This window comes from Gymnogyps californianus, chromosome Z (genome assembly GCF_018139145.2).
Source record: "Gymnogyps californianus isolate 813 chromosome Z, ASM1813914v2, whole genome shotgun sequence".
In the NCBI taxonomy this organism is placed as follows: domain Eukaryota; kingdom Metazoa; phylum Chordata; class Aves; order Accipitriformes; family Cathartidae; genus Gymnogyps; species Gymnogyps californianus.
Genome location: NC_059500.1, coordinates 19,530,119 through 19,552,933, shown reverse-complemented (window position 1 = coordinate 19,552,933; position 22,815 = coordinate 19,530,119). Strand labels below are relative to the sequence as shown.

Here is a 22,815-nt window from a genome sequence, read left to right as displayed (position 1 = left end):
ACTGTCTCCAGTTTGCCAATACTATTATCAGTGCTAAAGACCTCTTTTTTGACTCAAGACTTTTAAACAAAGCTGTGAATTAACTTGCACTGGCAGACTCCCCGGTGCTACTACTGTCTTCCAGCAGTGCCTGTACTTGCTTCTGTCAACCCCTTTTGAAGGCAATAGATGAGTGCAGATGTAATTAAAATCATCATCAAAAAATGTCTGACGGCAGAGGCGACCATGAAACAACAGAGCTACACAATAAGTTGTCAATATCCCACAATCTTACGGAGGAGCTCATAACCAGTGCTTCATCCTTGCTATTCAACTGCATTTTACTTTAAGACTACTATCTGAATTTTTGAAAGAATATACTCTTCTTCCTGAAAACAGATACTGCCACTGTGGCTGAGCAGTCCTCATGAACAAACCACCCAGTACAATATGTCTTAGGGGCTATTCTTGCTCTTCTTCTCTGGTTCACTTTGCTCTTGGAGCAGCTTGACTGAATGAGTGGCTTTAACTCTTCTTATGACAAGATGACATAATGCCCTGCCACCACATCATCAGCTGCTAATACTGACAGGCAGAGAAAGAGGAGGAAATGGCAGTAGGGAGAAAATGGGGGGGAGGGCGACGTGGAAGAGATGAAGGGGGTACTGGGTGGGGAGTGAAGGGGGCAACAATGGGGGCAGTAAATTGTGAGGAGGAGAATGGTGAGAAGAATGGGAGGAAGAAGGGTCTAGAAGAATGGTGGGAAGAATATTTGGGAAAGACTTGGGGGGAAGACTGGAGGGAAGACGGGAAAAACAGGAAAGACATGGGGAAGAATGGTGGGAAAGAGTGGGGAGGGAAGAATGTGGGGGAAGAAGAGGTAAGCTCTGGGGAAATGGGGGGAAAGAACGGTGGGGTGAACATTGGGGAGAATGGGGATGAAGAATGATGGGGAGGAATGGTAGGGAGAACAGATGGGAAAACAGTTGGGAGAATGGCAGAGTGAATGGTGGGGAGAACAGGGAAAGAAGAACGGGAGGAGGAATGGGGGGAAGAATGGTGGGAGGAATGTGGGGAGGAACGAGGGGATGAATGGTAAGGAGAATGGCACAGAAGAATGAGGAGTAGAAGGGGGAAGAAGTGGGGGAGAAACGGAATGAGGAGGGAAGGAAGGAGGTGAAATGAGGGAAGAATGGGGGGAAGAATGGTGGGGAGAAATGAGGTGAGAATGGGAGAATGGGGAGAGTGGGGAGAATGAGGGTAAGAATGGGTAAGAAGGAGGGAAGGAGAGAGGAAGAAGGGGGAAGGAGAAGGGACAAAAGGGGAAGAAGGGAGGAAGAAAGGGATGAGGAAAGGGGAAGAAGGCGTAAGAAGGTAGGAAGAAGAGAGAAGAAAAGGGATGGGGGTGAGGCAGGGCAAGGATGGAAGGGTGTAATGGGGGAGGATGGGGAGGATGGGGGGAATATGGAGGGGAGGATGGTGGAGGATGGGGGAGGACAGAGGGAAGATTGGTGTAGAATGAGATAGGGCAAGTTGAAGGGGGTGAATCAGGGGTCCTCTCCCTTTCCACTTCTACCCTGCTTCTGCTTGCAGCAGGTAATACCGCATGCGCAATCACCGCTGTGCCCTGTGCGGGCAGTAACATGGCAAGCCGGTATGGTAAGGACAGCTTTGCTTCCCTTTATTGCCAAGGGCAGTGGCATATGGCCATGATGACCTGGCTTTTAATGACTCTGGTAGAAGACGCAGCTCTCAGAAAGTTTCGACTTAGTTACGCACCTCGGAAATTTACAACTCTCTGAAAGGAAATATAGAAATACGAGTTGCCAAAGTACAGCACAGTTCTTAAAGCCTTCCATCATCCCACAAATTGCAGGTCTCCCATTTCTGTTCTAAAAGCATTTGACGAAATAACATTAACGAAAGTTCAATTAAAACATCAGAAAGCACAATAAACTTTTCATAGCTCAACAAAAATGCTCCTCTCACCAATTAATTTCTCCTCCATCAGGAAGAGAAAAACAAAAGCGGATTAATCTGATTTACAGAGTGAAAAACAACACTGAACGCACTTTTTGTCAGGGGGGTAGGGAGAAGGTCTCCAGCTGGTTCTCATCTATATGCCATGATTCTTCATTTAGTTTACACTATTAAACTAAAAAACACAGCTTTAATCTTAACTATTACAGTATGCCTCAGAGTAGATTCTATCATGTAGCATCCTTGATACAGTTTCAGACTCTGGCAAAACATCATCCCTCAAACTGGTCGTGGCCATATGGGTAGTAAATGTATCCAACATTTTTTCATTGGCGCCTACATTATTACGTCTTGTCACCAATGGTTTCTCGGGTTTTCAAGTAAATTGTTGCATATAATGTGGTTTGGAGCTGCTGAGATGAAGCCGTACATTTATCTGTATACAGCCAAATCCTTTTTTGGAACTTTTTTCCCTTCTAATGAACTAACATCTGTTGAAAAAAAAAAGCCATGTTTCCAGAAAGCTGTACAAAAATGAGAGAAAACAAAACAACAGAACACTGCCAAGAAGCTATTGTTGCCAAGTTGTACACGATAAAAAGCAGCCTAGAAAATGATGAGTGGACAGAAGTGGGCATCGTACCTGATCTGTCTTCATTTTGTGAATCACACCTTCTACATAATTCTGGGATGGTCTTGAGAGAAGTTACAGAATACTGTAAAAAAGGAAAAAATGTATATGAAGCAATTAATTTAAAAAGATAAAAAGACTTTCAAGAGGTCCTGATGTCATGGGCACAGCCTAAATCTACCAACCCAAGGGTACTTCTGGCAGTCTGATGGTCTTCTCAGGTTGCATGAGAAAAGCAGATGGCATCTGCTTTTGTGTCCCACCTTGAGGGATATCAAACAGACTTTCAAAGCTACAGCAAAGTGTCTCCCCACCTCAGATTTCTCCTTCCTGCAGATCACCATTATTCAAGTCACAAACATATTTTATACATCCATCCTTTCCATGGGATGCAAGATACATCAAAGATGAGAACAGATCTAGGCTTCACAGTAAACGTCAAGGGTCTCTCTTTGCCCACCTGGGCATTTATTATCGTGATTATACTGCAAGATACTTCATGCTTAAAAATTAGAATTCAAGCTTTCACAAACAAATATGTAAAAGTAATGCAGGATATTTGCACTGTACAGATCTGATTTCACAGAGGGATGCATCTACATACACATATCAGATGACAGGCTCATTTCTCTAACCTAGGTTTTATTAAAGCAAACTTGCATTACTTTGATTTGACAGGATACGTCTGATATTAATCAGTATGCTATTCTCTGAATTCAGCATTAAAAAGGAAAAAAACAGGGATGACATGTATCTTACTAAACAGAAATCTTTTTCTTATAAACTTGTGGAATACCCTTGGTAAGACACATGATCCAGTGTTATAAAACTACACATTCTGACATACAGAAATTAAGTCACTTAATAGCAAGCCTTCCTTAATCAAATGCTTAAATGTTACAGGAATCTTCACTCAAACAAATGAAAATCATTATGTCTGTGAAAGATCAATGGCTTTGCTAATATAAAAAAAACCTATTAAAAACAGTATTTTGGAAACTAAAACAGAAAAAAGCATTTAGGAATAGCACAACTGAAAATTTTTAAAGAATATATAAACACCATATGTTTTCAAAGAAACCAATAATTTTAGCTGGTGTGCTATTGACCAATGAAGCAAAACAACTACATATAAAACCACGAGCTTTCCACACAAAAAAGAAATGGTCATACATTGTCCTGGTTTTTGCTGACAGTTCATCATTCAAAGTTTGATGTGCTTCTAATGCATAGCTGGCAATCTACTTCAAAATAATCTAAAGTCAACCTCATGTGACCAATTGCAGAAGTAATTTACTTCTCTGGTGCAAGTTTAAGACTGTTGCTCAATTGATTGTAGTTACTTTATTAAGCCTCAAAAACCTTCCATGCCTTACTTTTTCCCTTGCTGACCTGATTCAGGGATGTATTGAGAAACCTCAACTACAACAAGAATCTCTCATAAGTATTCCCAGGATCAACACTGAACTTATTAATTAAAACATGTAGCAGCACTCCACAGAACTATCCAGTCACTCCAATCTCCATTAAACAAGGGGTTGTCTATAAGGCTGTGACTGCTCCAGGATGCGACAGTCTAAAGCAACAAAGAGCAGAAGAACAGAGACAGGGAGAAAGATGCTACTAAATACAAATTAATACAAGTTAAACACACACATGCACAAACACCATGTGCTGTCCTTCACTCTAGTTATTGTTTAATAAAGATTGAGCTGTTAAGCTATACATCTTGCTATTTCAGCACAAAGACTCAGAAGGCAATGTTGAACTGGTCTAGTAAGATTCTTAAGAGAATCCAAGGACCATGTCTCCAAGGAATATGGTAGCTTCATAAGACCAGCTGGTGCAGTTTAAACTATTACACAGTTTGTAATTCAATTAGAATGAGGCCTTTTGTATTCCATTGCTATGTGTTTTGTCAGGCAACCTCAAAAACAGAAAGCCATTTTTCTTTTTGTCTTTTTTCCTGTTCTTCCTGGAAGAACAGATTTTCTTTCTGTTTCAACACTGCACTAAAATGTATTCAGTTACCATCTCCCACCACCAAAAATCTGTTAAATGTTATAAATTTGATTACGCATTTTAATCATATTGGTTTGATTTCATTAACAGATTTCCTCCCACTCACCTCTGTCCTCAAAAAGACTTCTGCGCATTTACATTTCTGCCATCTGTATTTTGTGGTCAAGATGTGGAGAACTGGCTTTTGGTTCAGGAAGCCATAAGCACAATCCATTGCCAGCTCTTCCCTCTAGAACTACTTTCTCTCATACTCTAGCTCCAGCTCTGATCATCAGTAATGTTTGTTAGTTTTTCTTCAACCAAAAATTTCAAGGTTACTAGTGGTATCACAGAGGGACAGCAAAAGAGGTTGAGATTGCAATTCTTCCTGGGAACAGAATTTTAGACTTAACGCTTATTCAATGGCATTTAAAGTTAACGATTTCCCACTTTTCATTCAGTAATTTTAAGTTGTTTTACATACAAAACTAAACACCATTTCTCACATTTCACCATTAGAGTAACCAAGTCAACCAGGGTTGAGGGCCATGCCCAAAGGCATAAGTGACAATGTGAGAGCTAAGCACATCAGGTTGCTTTGTTAGTCAATGCTTACTGTGATCTTTGGTATTTAATCAAAGTATGTTGTGGTTGATGGTGAAATTCAGTAACAAAACTAAGGGCTTCTTCCCAGGATAATGCTTGTAATGGCATTTTTGACTGCTGTCTGAGGTTTAGGTTCTTTTTCTGCATTGAAGACATGCCTATGTCCAACCTGAAATAGTGAATTTCAGTAAACCCCTTAACAACTTTGTAAGATGGAAGAACAGTACCAACAGCAAATAAGAGACAAGAAGCAGTAACAAGTATTCCATGCAAATGCAAGATATTCCCAATTTTCTTCAACAGACACTATTAATTCAGGGGAAAATGGAACCTCTGTTATCATACAAAACATTTGTTCATTATGTAAAACTGTGCTACAGAATTTGAATTAATGCAATTGTTAACCTTTTAAATTTCACATGGTTCTCAAATTTTAATGCAATTAATTTTAAACCCAACACATGAGAAAAAAAACCTTCAGTCTCTCGTAAGGCTGTTCTGTGCTGTGCCACTTGTCTGCCACTTGCAGACTCACTTGTGTCTGAGAAGCATCAGAAAGAAGAAATACTGGATCATGAGTAGTAGCATAGAAATATATATACAAAATAGTAAAAAAATGTAAATTAAAAAATGAAAGTTACTTTTTAACATTCTGTTGTGGAGAATACCTTTAATGTCTCCTGAAATGGAGTGAAAAAGCAAAGTTGGACACGTAGTGTGACTCTCAGACCATGTCATCAGAAACATGACACCCTCAAAACACTAAGGACCATGTCCTGCTGCAACTGCAGTCAGTATCAAAACTCAAAAAATTCACCTCCGCTGGATCAACACACCAGTGACTGTGTCCTGCTCCTAAATGCACAGCTCCTTGTTTTCATTTAGATAGAGAAAACAGACGCCTTCCTTCATTACAGCTAATGTGTTTCCAGGTTTTATTATTACTGTAAGTGATTTAACAGTCTCATTTCAGTTTATTTGCTATAGTGGAAAATAAACTGTTTCATTAATATTAAAACCCCATGAAATTAATACCTTTATATTACATTTGCTTAATCATTTATAACTGTGCAACACCACCCTTTTTCCTAGACATTTATTTGGGAGTAGCAAGCTACATTGAGAACAAGTAAAGCAACAATACTTGGCCTGAGGTTGCAGGAAGATTTTTTTCAATCGTAGTGTCAATTTAAGCAGCTCCAGAGCAAAAAAGTGGAGGAAAGAGATTAGGCTGGCACAGTGCGTGTGAGAAATAACACCTCCCCAAAACAAACTTCTTACTTAATGGCTGTGATCAGCATCTTTGGAGTACTGGTTAGGTTATTTGTGCTATGTATTGTTTATAGCATCTTATATGGACACTTCATATGTTATTGTTCTCTTTAACTTTAAAGGACACCTATATAGACACTAACACTGTTAAAGGTACAAAGTGTCTGTCTGAATCTAACACTTTCTATGAACATTTTAGTGGCCATCTGCATTTTGTTTCATTCTGAAAAGGGAGACAGGAAAAAAAAAAGAGAATTATCAATAAGTTCATCAGCTGGATGGGAAATAAATCAACCCGCTGCAGTCAGTGACTGTGCCTGCACAGCTACGTAGGATCCTCCATGCTGAGCCCTGAAGTCCTGGTCGCTGGGTAGGCAGAGTCTGGCTGTGTGTCGCCTGTACGCCTGTGTGAGCCTGAGGGGTGACCCAGCTCTTTCCATGGCCAAGGAAGGGCGACAGCAGGCTCAGGAGGTGCCCCGTGCTGAGTAAATGGGAGCCCAGGAGATCAGCCATACTCCTGACCATACATAGTTTACATCTGCCCTGCCAGGTGAGGATTGACATGAAGAAGTTTTTTAAGCTGTTTCAAAATACTTGATAATTCAACAGCTGCTTAATTATGTTTGAATTCACTTACTGCGCTCACATTTCACAAACTTTCAAATTAGGCCCAGTCCTGCACTAGCACCACAAAGCCAGGCTTTTATTCTTACAGAGCTATTTGAATGATCTGAGCAATAATCTATACACTCAACTCCAAACAGTTTACAAATATCTAGCACCAGGAGCTCTGGTTATGACTAGGTCATTTGTTATTATTTCTCTAAACCAAGAAATAAAATAGCTTCAATCTGCACAATTTGCCAGTGCAATAGAAATTCTGCATTTTAATTAAAGGATTAGGAAACCTTCAGGTAACCATAACAATAGCATACAAGTTACAAGACAGAATAAATTTATGGGCAAAATCAAGAGTACTAATGGAAAAAAGGAGAAAGTTTAAAACATACTTTTAATAGTGTATCTATCATCTAATGCAACTTAAAGGTTGTAATTTTTTTTTCTTCCTTTCTGTGACTAGTTATTAATGAAGAAATAAAAGAAAATATTCAGCTTGGTTGCTTAACATCATTGCAAACAGAATATTATTTTTGTTTAATGTAAACAAGAGTCCCAGAAACATATTCTGCTGTCTAAACTACACTCGAATATACTATACCAGGTGGATCTGGAATAGTACCATCTTACTTTGCAAAATGAGCATCGTATTTGCATTCCAGAGCCCTGAGGGAATTGGTAGATGTAGTTGCTAAGCCACTCTCAATCATATTTGAAAAATCATGGCAGTCAGGTCAAGCCTCCAGTGACTGGAGAAAAGTGAATATCACATCCATTTTTGACAAGGGTAAAAAGGAGGACCCTGGGAACTGCCAACCAGTCAGCCTCACCTCAGTGCCCAGTAAGACCGTGGAACAGATCCTCCTGGAAGTTATGTTGAAACATATGGATGACCGAGAGGTGATTAGAGACAGTCAACATGGCTTCACAAAGGGCAAATCGTGCCTGACTAATCTAGTAGCCTTCTATGATGGAGTGACAAGAGCTACGGATGTTATCTACTTCAACTTCTGTAACGCCTTTGGCACAGTCCTACACAACATCCTTGCCTCTAATTTGGAGAGATATGGGTTTGATGGATGGATGGTTAGATGGATAAGGAATTGGCCATGACCAACGAGCTACAGTCAACGGCTCAATCTCCAAGTGGAAATCAGTAATGAATGGTGTCCCTCAAGGATGCATACTGGAACTAATACTATTTAATACCTTCATCAATGACATAGACAGTGGGATTGAATGCACCCTCAGAAAGTTTTCACATGACACCAAGCTGAGTGGTGCAGTTGATTCACTTGAGGGAAGGGATGCCATCCAGAGGGACCTTAACAGGCTTGAGGAGTGGGCCTCATGCAAACCTCATGAAGTTCAACAAGGCCAAGATACTGCACCTAGGTCAGGGCAACCACCAGTATCAATACAGACTGGGGAACTGAGAGCAGCCCTGCAGAGAAGGACTTGGGGATACTGGTGGATGAAAAATTGGACATAAGCTGGCAACATGTACTTGCAGACCAGAAAGCCAGTTGTATCCTGGGCTGCACAAAAAGAAGTATGGCCAGCAGGGTGAGGAAGGTGATTCTCCCCAACTCCGCTCTTGGGAGATCCCACTCAGAGTGCTGCATCCAGCTCTGGGACCCCAATACAAGAAAGACATGGACCTGTTGAGTGGGTCCAGAGGAGGGCCATGGAAACAGTCAGAGGGCTGGAACATCTCTGCTATGAGGAAGGCTGAGAGAGTTGGGGTTGTCCATCCTGGAGAAGAGAAAGCTGCAGGGAGACCTTCTTATGGCCTTTCAATATATAAATTGGGCTTATAAGAAACATAGAGAAATACTGTATACCAGGGCCTGTAGTGACAGGACAAGGGGCAACTGAAAGAGGGTCAATTCAGACTGAATATAAGGAAGAAATTTTTTACATTGAGGGTGGTGAGACACTGGAACAGGTTGCCTAGAGAAGTGGTGGATGCCCATCATTGATGATTGTATTGGGTTCACATGGCAAACTAGCAGGGGAGCCTGCAGAGGTGGCTTCTGTGAGAAGACACCAGGGGCTGCCCCCAGGTGGGACAGAGCCAGTTCCAGCTGGCTGCAAGATGGATCTGCCGCTGGCCAAAGCTGAGCCCAACAGCGATGCTGGCAGCGCCTCTGAGATAACATATTTAAGGAAGGGTAAAAAACACCGCACAACAGCAGCTGGGAGAGAGGAGTGAGAAAATGTGAGAGAAACAACTGTGCAGACACCAAGGTCAGTGAAGAAGGAGGGGGACAAGATGCTCCAGGCATTGGAGTAGAGGTTCCCCTGCAGCCCATGGAGAAGACCATGGTGGAGCAGATATCCACTCTGCAGCCCATTGAAAGGACCCACGCTGCAGCAGTTCAAGAAGAACTGCAGCCCATGGGAAGGACCCACATTGGAGAAGTTCATGGAGGACTGTCTGCCATGGGTGGGACCCCACGCTGGAGCAGAGGAACAGCGTGAGGAGGAAGGAGTGGCAGAGACAACGTGTGATGCACTGAATGCAATCCCCATTTCCCCTGTCCCCCTGTGCTTATCGGGGTGGGGAGGCAGAGAAGTCAGGAGTGAAGTTGAGCCTGGGAAGAAGGGAGGGGTGGGGGGAAGGTGTTTTTAGATTTGTTCTTGTTTCTCATTATCCTATGTTGTTTGATTGGCAATAAATTAAATTAATATCCCCAAGTCAAGTCTTTTTTGCCCGTGATGGTAACTGATGAGTGATCTCCCTGTCCTTGACCCACAAGCTTTTTGTCTTATTGTTCTCCCCATCTTGTTGATGGAGGGGGAGTGATAGAGCAGCTTGGTGGGCACCTGGTGGCCAGCCAAGGTCAACCCACCACAGCAGAGCTTTGAGCAACCTGATCTAGTGAAAGATGTCCCTGCCCATGGCAGGGGAGTTGGAACTAGCTGACCTTTGAAGGTCCCTTCCAACCAAAACCATTCTATGAGTCTATGATATTGCAGAAATGTAGTTTCATTTTCTTATGTACAAATGCAATGTAAACCAAAAAAAAAAGAAACCCAAACCACTTACATATCTGTTTGCTTTTTAAAACAAATTCCTGTCTATTTTTGATGTCTATTACATTTTGGTCATTTTGGCTGAAATGGTCTACAAGGGCCTGGACTATACACAGTGGCTTTCTAACTCAGGTACATTTATAAATGATCATTTTAACAGCCTTCTTGCTGCCATTATTTTTAGTCAGTGCTTTTCTACACTGGATTAGAACCAGAGGGCTAACAGGAACAATATAAATTGCTAACACTGATGCTGTGCAGCTGCTCTTTCCATGGCAGGCTAATGATATAATGTGAAGGTCATGTATCTCTAAATTGTATATGGTGAGATATGAGTAGAGCACTAGAATAACCATGAATTCTCTTGTTAATCTGGATTCTGGCAACACATCCTGTGTTCTCTTACCTGCTAAAGCAGGGAGTAAAACTGCTACCTCTATAATTTGTGCTGGTTTTTTATTCAAGGTTCAGCGTCCAATGAAAGAACAGCCTATTAAAACAGGCAGCCTGAGCTGTTCAGCGGAAAAGTGAGTAACCTAACCCACCAGTATGCAGCAACAGCCACAGTGGGAGAGACATGGAGAGGTTACATCTATTATGTTTTACAGTTTTACAAAACTGAGTATAGAAACAGATACCAGGACATGATCTAGCATATAACAGTAATAAAAAGAAAGTTGCCCAGAATAAGGTATTCGCTCAAGATTGGCTCATTGTCTTGTAATATTTTGGGCATTTGCCATATTCCTCTTTAATAAAAATTCAACATTACAATAGGTAAAAAAAAATCCTCTCCAAAAGGAATCTGTCTGCGAATAAAGCATCTGGAATGTTTTAAAATGAATCAAGAGTACCAAATGCTAAAGGAAAAACCAGGCCCTTTGTAAAAAAAAAAAGAAATAAAACTATAAAATTATGAAAAACATGGACGGAGATGGTGGCACACTTTCTTTGATCTGAAAATTGAACTAATAAATTTTCTCATAGTGGATTTAATTTATGTATTCAAGTCCATTGTTAATCAGACATTCAACATATTAGCAACTCTACTACACAAAAAGCAGAAACACTGGCAGTAGGAGTATTATTATGAGCAATAGAATATACTGTACCAGTGCTTCCCATAAGAACCACTAACAATGTAGACGAACAGCATTTTTGCTTGCAATTACAGCTGCAGTTGTTTCAGTTGTGACACTAAGGATCAGTGCTGTCTATGAATCCCTGTAAGTCTTTCTGCCTCTTTCTATACGTTACCATGTCACAGGTAGCTACATCACACCTATTGATAAAATCTTGCTGTATTTGGAGATGGCTGCTGGTGAAAAGGGCAGAGCAAGAACTTACATGAAAAAGGAGCAATTCAGAGGTGAGAGTGGCAGGAGTTTTTTTACAATGGAAATACATTCAATTAAAAAAAAGGTAAACTTATGATTTTGGTGTCTAAGACTAGCATTAGAGCACATATAACTCATTCAAGATAACAGAGTAGATAAGCAACCCATAAATAAAACTCATTTATTAATTTGATTTGCAAGTAATTTTTACTACCTGAAGGAGAGAAATCAAGTTTTCCTTCCAAGCTTATTAGAGATTTCCCTTACAAAACACCTTATTTTATTCCAGATTCAACCTATTTAAACATTCCTATATATGAGTTAAAAGGAGTGTGGCTTCTAACAATAGTGTGGTTTGTTATATCAGGATTGAGATATCTAAGATTGTCTCAACTTGAACAAATAACATAAGACTTGTACTTACCGATATATCATCACTAAAATCTATTTCATCCAAATCAAGGTATTCAGGGGCTTCCATTATTCTTCTATGGACATTTTGGGTGAGTCAGCACAGTAGTAAAGACCTAATTAAGAAAAGAGAAATGGATTGTCTACTAAAGAGTCAAAACCACACAGAAATGCTTTAATATAGTTGCTAGATTACTGAAAACATTTAACTTGTAAAGTCTTTCATAACTTAATCCTAAAAGCTAAATATGACTTGCTATCTCTACTCTGCATATCATGAAGCCATTTCAATTTTTAGGGAGAATAGCTAAGTGGTACTTGAACTGGAAGTCAAAAATACTTGATTCAGCATCACTCAGTCCTTCCAGAAGTTCAATATAGGTATAAAGACCTAAGCTGTTGAGCACCCTCATGACCCGGCAACCATAGCTGCGTTAATGACATATCTTCTCTTAAGGATGCTATTGCTTGACTGGCCTGAACACAGCAACTTCTGTTACTATAGTTTTCCTCTGCTCAAGAAGGCAGAAAAGAACTGAGAATCATGCTGTGCACAGAAAACAAAATCCTATCACATCTTATCTCCACTTAACAAGCAGACTAACACACAATGCAGTCAGTGCTTTACAGATGGATGATTCATCCCTCCTCAGCCTGCAAATGCACTTCCCTCAAAACAGTAACCAAGGCAAAACCAGAATTACATCAATGTCCACTGATTATGAGGGCCCTTAATCATTTCCTTAGAGCAAGCGAAAAAGAAGAGAAAACCCTCTGGCAAAGCGAGAAATTTGGCTGGAAAAATCAATATGTAATTCTGAATAAATTGGAGCTTAAACAATCAGAAGATCAAAGACAATAAAAGCCTCATTACTTTCTTAATCCTAACTAGAATGAAGGTGTGCATTATCACTACAGACAAGTATAACAGAAGTAGAAGTGGAAAAGGAAGTTATTTTAAAGAAAGCTGAAAAAGAAAAGCTTAATGCATTTTTAAATAATGTGAGGCACTACATAAGTGTTAAGTATTATTATGGAAGCAAATTAAATCCTTCTAGTACTTGTACATAACAAAAGGAAATGCCTGAAGGAAATAATACAAGCCCAGTTTATTTATATGACAACTGCCAAGAAATATGTTTATGAATAATGAAGTCAGCTGTGTAGGTCTAAATAAAATCACTGCGTGAAACATTCATATGCAGTTAAGAATGTCCTAGGATAAGGGGTTTGAAGAAAATGCTTTTCTGCAGGTGTTATACTTACTGGCAAAACAAACAGTCATTAATCTTCTTCGTAACACCCCACTCAAGCACAAAGCTGATCTTAAGACACCTGTTCTTGAAAAGTTACTAGAAGAACCACGAGGCAAATCTACAGTTTTAAGTTGAAAGAGCTGGAAAAGCAAATTTTTATTTCTCACCAAGTTACTGAAGGTAAAGAACTATTCAGCATAATTCTATCTTTAAATGAAAAAGAGAAAAAAAAAAAGCACCGGTTTTCTTTAATGTATTAGGATATTTCTGCTCCTTCTAATATGAGAAGGAAAGAACTCCTGGGGAGGAGAAACTGGGGATGAAGGCAGCATGTAAGAACAACCTCAGCTACCTATTATTGGCTCTCACTGTGGCTGTGAGATTTGAGTGAAGCAGTGGGAAAGGAGATGGCTACAAAAAGGTAAAAACAGTATAAAGCCCTCAGTCCAACTTGATATGAGGAAACAGAAGTGGCTATAATGTGAAACTAATTGGAAGCTTTTCATTTGCACAATTCCCAAATGCTGAGTTTATTCTTATAGGGAACCACTAAAATCAGACAAAATCCTTGCAATGAAAGGAATTAGCTGTTGTGAAAAGGCGTGACACATTCAAGTCTACAGATTCTTTTCCACATTAGAGATTTTGCTTTCTTAACAGAAACACAGAATTTCAGTATATTTTTTTAAAGTTTATACTTCAATGTGTTGCATTTGGGTGACATTACAGCTTACTTATGGCAAAGTGCACTGTCACTGTATTGGGTTTGCATGGCAAGGTTTTGGTAGCTGGGGTGTTACAGGGGTGGCTTCTGTGAGAATACACCAGGGGCTGCCCCCATGTCCGATACAGCCCGTGCCAGTCAGCTCCAAGACGGACCCGCCGGTGGCCAAAGCTGAGCCCATCAGTGATGGTGGTAGCACCTCTGGGATAACGTATTTAAGAAGGGGGAAAAAAACTGCTGCACAACAGCAGCCAGAGGAGAGGAGTGAGAATGTGTGAGAGAAACAGCTCTGCAGACACCAAGGTCAGGGAAGAAGGAGGGGGAGGAGGTGCTCCAGGCACTGGAGCAGGGATTCCCCTGCAGCCCGTGGTGAAGACCATGGTGAGGCAGGCTGTCCCCCTGCAGCCCATGGAGGTCCACAGTGGAGCAGATATCCACTTGCAGCCTGTGGAGGACCCCACGCCGGAGCAGGTGGATGCCCAAAGGAGGCTGTGACCCCGTGGGAAGCCCGCGCTGGAGCAGGCTCCTGGCAGGACCTGTGACCCCATGGAGAGAAGCCCATGCTGGAGCAGGTTTGCTGGCAGGACTTGTGACCCTGTGGGGGACCCACGCTGGAGCAGTCTGTTCCTGAAGGACTCCACACCATGGAAAGGACCCATGCTGGAGCAGAACAAGAGCATGAGGAGGAAGGAGCGGCAGAGACAACGTGTGATGAACTGAACACAACCCCCATTCCCCATCCCGCTGCGCTGCTCGGGGAGGAGGACGTAGAGGAGTTGGGAACAAAGGAATGAAGTTGAACCTGGGAAGGGAGGGGTGGGGGGGAAGTGTTTTAGTTGTTGTGTTTGTTTCCCACTATCCTACTCTATTTTTAATTGGCAATAAATTAAATTAATTTTCCCCAAGTTGAGTCTGTTTTGCCTGCAATGGTAACTGGTGAGCAATCTCCCTGTCTTGATCTCAGCCCATGAACTTTTTAATCTTATTTTCTCCCCTTGTCCTGTTCAGGACAGGGAATGAGAGAGCGGCTGGGTGGGCATCTGACAGCCAGCCAAGGTCAACCCATCACAGTGTCCCTCCACAGAGGCAAAGACTAGCTGTCAATTCATCATTGTGACTATTGATACCAGCTCAAACCAAATTATTAAGTCAGTTTTAGAAGCAAGATAAATGCCCACTGTATATGTACTGTCCTACACAAATTACAGGATTGTAGAATCTACCATTTCATAAGGTGATACATGTACAAAGTAAGAATGAGAATTAAAATATAAAAGTTTAAAATTTAAAGACATATACGGACCACATCACATACAAATAGCCTAAAAACAAACTAACGCTTCACTGAGTTTCAGTTTTTCACTGGAATTAAGTGGATTTAAAAAACCCCCACCCAGTACGTTTAAAAATCAATGGAACAGATAAATAAAGCTACTCTAAACATGCCACATAATAACCCAGAATCAAGAAGTGACCCTAAGTTTTTATTTTGCAATTAAAACTGATTCATTCAGGTAAAAAAACTCCATAGCTTTAATAAAAGAACTACTGTTCCTGGTTACCACACATCTCAAGATTTTAGAACAAGAAGATCTCAACCTTTAAAACTTATTTTTTAGTTCTAAATTGCAAGAAGCCATTGAGGCAAAAAAATGCTGCATCAAATTTCCTGCTGACGAAAGGACTGCATTTCACCTAGAGATGTACAAAACTCATCATGCCAGTCCAGTCTTGCAACATTACTTCCCCAAAATGTTATTCTGTCTTCTCAAAACATAAAGACTATGAAACACAAAAAGGCTGAACAGAAGTTGGTAACCAAAACAAACACATTTTCTCTATGGAAAACTTATCTTTCTGAAGATAGTATTCAGTTATATGTAAAGAAAGGGCAAAAGACTCATGCATTCTGTTCGCTGTAAGATTTCAGTTTTTTTCTTGATGAGGTAAAACTGGACAGCAACTCAGGACAAATACTATGACCAAATAAGATTTCCCATGAGTATACGTGGAGTCTTATTCAAGAAGTGCACTTTTTTGATACAATTTAACATAGTAGAACTACACCATGTATAATGCAAACCATATGGTAAGGATAGTACTCAGAATTGTGACTATTTTGAGACCTTTGCAATGGCTGAATCCAGCATATCACCAGAAGTATAAACAATATGAATAGTATTCACAAGCAGATCATAAGCATAACTGCTCAAATTCAAGGTAAAAATAATTACAACCAAAATTGCAACTGCCAGCAACCGATGACATGAGATGAATAACGTATTTCCAGCACCAACACCAAAGCAATACAGATGACTTTCTCTAGCCTGCCAGCAAAAACGTCTGACATTTAACTGATCAATTTTCCTAACTGTATTTTGGAAGCTACTTATTAAATATTCCACAAAATTTTAATCCAAAAAAGGGCATTTCTTATCTGGCAATTTGGCTTGCAGAGAGACACGTACACACATATACATTTTATACAGGTAAAAGAAATCCTGTCTGCTCTCAGAATTCAGAGCTAAAAGAAGAAAAACGCATAACTATCACCCATATGTACTCAAGAAAAAGTGTTTTTTATAGTTTCATGAAACGGTTCCACCAGAAGAAATCATCCAGCTAAAAATTACCACACAGAAATATGGTAATAGTAGTATCGGTATAATAACATATTGCATACATTGCATTGCAACAGACACTAAACAGTGACTAGGTTGTAAAATAAAGCAAAAAAACCCAACAACATCCTTCTCCTTTTCAAACAACAGCAACAATTCTTACTGTTTTTCCAAAACATGATTTCCTCTGCTGTTGTTGTTCTCAGCTAAAACTAATTGTCTGAACTCAAATCCTGTTACTGAAAAACATTCAATAACATTAGGTGAATGAGGAAAAAAAGGGGCAAAGAAAGCAGTTCCCAGTAAAATAATAATAACTTAAAAAGCAATGAAGTATAAGATACTTCAAGGGAATAAATCCAATTTCTGCAAACACTAAAACTCCACTCTAGACTGAAGGCGTGCATTACCTACAGGTGAAATGCTTACATTGTTCACAGACTTCCTTTTTAAGGTAGATCAAGCCTTGTATTTGTCTCACCACACAGTCTCAAAAAACAGTCACACCAACAACAATCCCTAAGGGCTGGTGTGCCTTTTAAGGATGAAGACTCCTCAATGTGGGAATGGCAGGAATGCTTTAAAAGCCAGTCCTGCCGCTGACTTCATATTGTGAAGCCAATGGCGATCGCCTTAGCCATACTAACGCACATCAGGCAAGAACAAGGCCATAACAGGTGAGCATTTGCTGTCTGTCAGTTAACTGAGTGAACGAAAAGACTGGTATGGCAGGCAGAAAGCGAGCAAGCATCAGGTTCAGTTTCTTGTTCTGTTTGCTCAATGCAAAACTGTGGACTAAAAAAGCATAACTGATTTGTAGTGATCCCTTCGCAACAAGGTTGTAGTGAATTCGGTAGCTTCGAAAGGAATCTGATCCAGTACCTCAGCCAAAAACAGTCTCAATGCTGTATATGAAAGACTAAATTCAAGAGGGAGCACAGGGGAAATATCCTTTATTGAGCCAAAACAAAACAACTAATTGAGAATGCATCATTTTAATTATTTATGGATACATAAATAACAAGAACAAATAACAATAAAAAGATCTGCTGTCAATTAAATGTCTACTTCAGTCATAACTCTAAGAAATCCTGCTAAATGCCACATGGGGTTTTATTTTCCACATCTCAGAACTACTATATCAAAATATTTGGGGATTTACTTAAACGTTCAATCAAATATAAAGTAAATCATATGTAAATACTTCTATAGTGGTTGGCAAAAGGCTGTTTCCCTAAGCATAGTTAATATTAAAGATTTAGGCTTTAAGTGCCAGAATGCCATGACGATTGCTTTTTAATTAGTGTATAAGGTTACATTTTACAATTATATGTCTAAGATAACAAAATAAACATATTGCCCTTTCCTAAGCATCAGAGACTATAGTAGCTCAAGATGAACAAGATTCATGGGCAGAAAGCAAAAACTTTATATCTTTAATTTAAGCACACAGTGTTTCAAGTACTGTTTGAAATCTGGTAAATGTCTGAATTTTATTCCCTAACATTAAGAAATATCAAGAGCATAAAACCAAGTTTCTTCACTTTCAAACAAATAGAACAGTGTAATGTTACGTTATGTTAAATCTATTTAGCATGCAGTGAAAAGTCCAGTGAAAAATGCACCCGATTAAAATCCACAGTTCAGGAAGGTACCTCATCTGTCAGCAGTAGGAAGTATCTAGAACTTTGAATTCAGTTCCTCCATCCTCATATTCCACTGTAACAGTGAAGTTCTACCAAAAATTAATTTGGCCTTGTAACCCTATTTACTACACAGTATAAAGAAAGCACTATAGTATGTTCAGGAGCACTGCCATAATTAGGGGATATGAGAGCTGGACTATTGAACGAAGGCAACAAAGCTTGGCCACTGGGTCCTAGCAAAGCTAGTCTGGGCTAACACCACTGCCTCTCCAGCTATCACACCTCTTACTGCTTCTTATGCTCCCCGGTGCCTAGCTGTGTGTTGTCTCATATTGAAGACTACATGTTCTTTGAGACAGGTATTGTATAGTCACTCTACATTTGTCCGACTTCGCATAGCCTGTGTCCTTGTCTATTAACAGAGCTCCATGGTACAAGAGTAATCCAATTAAATAATAAACATGATGCGAATACACTGCAATGGACTCTGGAAGAGGTCATACTTGAAGCTTTGTAGGAGATCCCCAGGACAACTGAAAATCTTTATTGACCAAATACAGATGGTGCCTCCATAGGTTATAAATGCAGAACACAAGGAGAAAGCATCAAAGACATAGAAAGCTTGCAGTTTCATCTTTTTAGAATAGAATAGAATAGAATAGAATAGAATATTTCAGTTGAAGGGGACCTACAACGATCATCTAGTCGTGAGCAATACTTTAAATTTAACACTATACATACATGCACTCTTAGAAGACCTCAGCTTCTCATTCATATTTACATTCTCTTCATTATCTCTAAGGGGGGAACTACTTGGATATAATCCATAAATATTCAAGCACATGACTTTGAGAATGTAAAGAGCGACACTGCAGCTCAAATGGAGGTTCATTTGCTTTTCAAGCATACCACTTTAGCTTCATGCATTCAAAAAAAATGACAACCTGACATAGTGAGACTACGTTGACACTTTTAAGTCATATAAGGGTTTGTGATATTATAACACAGTCAGAAGTGCATTGTGCAACCAATTTTTGTTACCTTCTAGGGCTCCCAAAGTGTTTTTTCTAATTACGTGAAATAACATCTTTTCTATTACCTGTCATGCTCACTGTCTGGATTGTCTATTACTGATTGAGCACCTCTCTTGTACTAGTTTGTTTTATTTACTTTTTTTCCTTCTATGTAAGCCAAGAAAAATATATCATGCAAAGGAAATTATCTGTCCAGTCAAATTTAAAATATAAAAATATAAAGGGAAGGCTCAGTAGGAGCAGGGGGAGATTTTAGAGAGTAAAGATGAATTTTAAATAACAATTTACTGTAAAAAAAAAAAAGTTAACAGTGAGGCTGAAAAATGACGTGATTTATTTCAATGAAGGAATGAATTCTGAGACCAGGATTACCTTATCCCTTATCACATTTATTCAGGAGTTTTCCTGAGTTTAAAAGTTCACAGCAGCAATTCATACTAGTATGATACCTCTAAAGCAAGCCAAAATAAAAGCACCGGTTTTAATCACCATGCAAGTACCATCAGTGCACAAGCTACACTGATAGGACAGGAAGAATGAATGCAGCAAAGCACAACAATTTTCCAAGACCAAAAGACGCTATTTTTAAAATTCAACTTCAGAAAAACTCTGCATTCCAGACATGCAGAAACAATCCACCTGCAGCCCTGAAGAGGCACAAATACTGAGCCCAGTTCTGAAGTCAATGCGCATTCAGCACTGGTTTTAGATAAGAACAAATGTATTTGTTTCTGGCCAAACATAATCAAACCTGTCCTAGTCATCTACCAGGACCTCAAGATCACATATTCATCCATATTGCCTGGATATAAAGCAATCCTCTGGAGCCTTAAGGGAGATGAGCCAGCAATGTGTGCTCGCAGCCCAGAAAGCCAACCATATCCTGGGCTACATCAAAAGAAGCACGGCCAGCAGGTCAAGGGAGGTGATTCTCCTCCTCTAATCCGCGCTGGTGAGACCCCACCTGGAGTACTGCATCCAGCTCTGGAGTCCTCAGTACAGGAAAGACATGGCCCTGTTGGAGTGGGTCCAGAGGAGGGCCACAAAAATGACAGAGGGATGGAACACCTCCCCTGTGAAGAAAGGCTGAGAGAGTTGGGGTTGTTAGCCTGGAGAAGAGAAGACTCCAGGGTGACCTTATTGTGGTCTTTCAATACTTAAAGGGGGCTTATAAGAAAGATGGAGACAGACTTTTTAGTAGGGCCTGTAGCGATAAGACAAGGAGTAATGGTTTTAAACTAAAAGAGGGTAGATTTAGACTAGCTATAAGGAAGAAATGCTTTATGATAAGGGTGGTGAAACACTGGAACAGGTCACCCAGAGAGGTGGTAGATGCCCCACCCCTGGAAACATTCAAGGTCAGGCTGGATGGGGCTCTGATCAACCTGATCTAGTTGAAGATGTCCCTGCTCACTGCAGGGAGGGGTTGGACTAGATGACTTTTAAAGGTCATTTCCAACCCAAACTATTCTATGATTCTATGATTTCGAAGAAGTCATGTGGAGGCAGGTAATAGTGTATGGTTCACCTACTCTATCTTCTATCCCCATGAATTGCACAGAAAATTCCTCACAACTTGAGGCATTTTAACATCAAGTATTTTTAACAATTACAATGACTGACATTATGTAGTCTGTAAGAAATATGTATGTCAGGATGCACAGACTGAAGATAAAGTATGTTTATTAAGACACAGTTCCTCATGTTTGTTGGGTTTTTTTTAGCACACTGAATAGTACTCCACACAACTTACTGCAAAAGGAAAGTGTTATTCCAAGGATGACATCTGAGCTCCAGTAAAGTACAAGCAAGCTCTGCCATTAATATCTGTGTGACTAAGACGTCACCCACCCTAAGGCAAGGAGTGTCTATTTGGCTGTTAGGAAGCACTTCCTTCTTGCTTTTCTAAATAATACTCCATTTAGGGCTCTCATGAATAACCATTACATCTAATATTAAAAGAGAGTGATTCTACTTCTTCATTCCCAAAAGAAAACAGCAACCTAACAAAAAGAAATCAATATTCAGGCTACTGAGTCATATGACTAACTGAAGAGTTGTTTTTACTGTAACACAACTTGAAAGACATCTCCTTATTGCAAACCATCCTAGATTTCTCATAATAAAACTATCCTTTCCACCCCACAGTTTCATATTTCCTTCAAGATTCAAGCATAAAGAAAACTGGACTCCAAGCATTCAGCCAGAATATATGCACTTGAGCATTCTGGAACGAGGCCCAGAAAAATAACTTGTTTGTTTCAATTAGCCTTGAAGGAGAAACCTTTGGAGTTGGAAATTAATAGCTGTTATTTTAAAACTGAAATAGCATACGTGATTCAAGCGCTGTACAAAAGCTCGTACATTGTCTGCTTAACTTTAATGACAGGATCAAAACAAATAAGAGGTCAACTGATCTGTTGAAAAAGAGATATTTCATTGGCTGTATTTGATTAATTTATGGTTTTATTCCCTTTGAACTACTACAAGGCTATTTGCTCTTAATATGAAATACCCTACAGTCATGCAAAATTGATATGCTTACTTCATTGTACTCTAGCTTATACGGCAACTGTTTCAGTTATTTCACACCAGCTAACTCTTTCTACGGGCTTTAAGACTCACCGACACGCAGATCAAAACCAGATCAAACAACTCCCCTCTGTAAATGACATATGTACATACATGTATAAATGGAGGGAAAGACTGGACAGAAACCTCACTAGAACACACAGCAAGAATACATGCTGTTCCATTACGTAACTTATTTTTATAACGCTACTGTTTGTAGTGATCTACTGACAACAGAGGCCAGGGTAGCATAGTCGCTGTACTGGATGCTGTGTGCATTTGGAGTGGAATATACAGTTGCTGCCCTGGAGGCAATTCGCAGCCAAACTGTAAGAAAGGCAGGTAGTGGGATTTACTCCAACTTCTAATGTCTTAACCTTTGAATTAGAAGTGGAACCTGATCTGGCTTTGCCACTTATCCACTTGCCAACTCATGCTAGTGAGAACAGCAGTGCTTTAACCAAGGTACCATGCACAGAGGTGCAATTTCTACTGAGTGCACTGCAGCAGCATCCTTTCCTCTCCACTGTGACATGTTGTTATACTTCTCGCACACAGGGACAACAAAGTAACTTTAACCATTAATTTCTATAAGCTCACTCCTTATTTAGTAATTTTCCGTATAAAAAAAGAGATTTTACCTCTGAGGGAAGACAAAATGAAACAATGCACTGTTCATTCTTCCGAGCCATTTTTCGTTAAAGGACATTAAACTAGTCAAGTGTGGAAAACATCCTGTTGTTCTACTTATTTCCACTGCTGCTTTCATCCCACTTACCTAAGCTGTGGAGTACTACTTCCTGCCGGCCGCTCACCCTATTTGGGCATGATGGCTGCTCTTGAAATGGTAACGAGCTTCTGCTTCTTCCTGTAAACTGTTCTATGAATATGTATTTAACCTCATGTTATCTTCAGTTATGGCTCGTTCTCAAAAAGAATTTGTTCAGTCTTCCCACTAAACATCTTGTGACAGTGTGACTCTGAAATGACAAAGTGTTTCTGCTTAATGTAGAGAATAATAGTTCTCAAATCTCTGTTACAGGAGGAATACTAATGTCCATTTAAAATTATCTACTTGTAAATTTAAAA

At 39.9% G+C, this 22,815-nt stretch overlaps 1 protein-coding gene across 2 annotated transcripts in view; it reads right to left on the bottom strand.

Moving 5' to 3' along the window:
• Positions 1-22,523, bottom strand: part of SNCAIP (synuclein alpha interacting protein) — a 65,363-nt gene extending 42,840 nt beyond the window's left edge. For both annotated transcript variants that reach the window (XM_050913697.1, XM_050913698.1), the window contains exons 1-3: positions 22,505-22,523; positions 11,888-11,990; positions 2,603-2,675 (exon numbers count right to left, since the gene is read on the bottom strand). In XM_050913697.1, the coding sequence (XP_050769654.1) occupies positions 2,603-2,675; positions 11,888-11,944 (130 nt within the window). In that variant the 5' untranslated portion in view covers positions 11,945-11,990; positions 22,505-22,523. The remainder of the gene's footprint in view (positions 1-2,602; positions 2,676-11,887; positions 11,991-22,504) is intronic.
• Between the last annotated feature and the right edge of the window lie 292 nt (positions 22,524-22,815).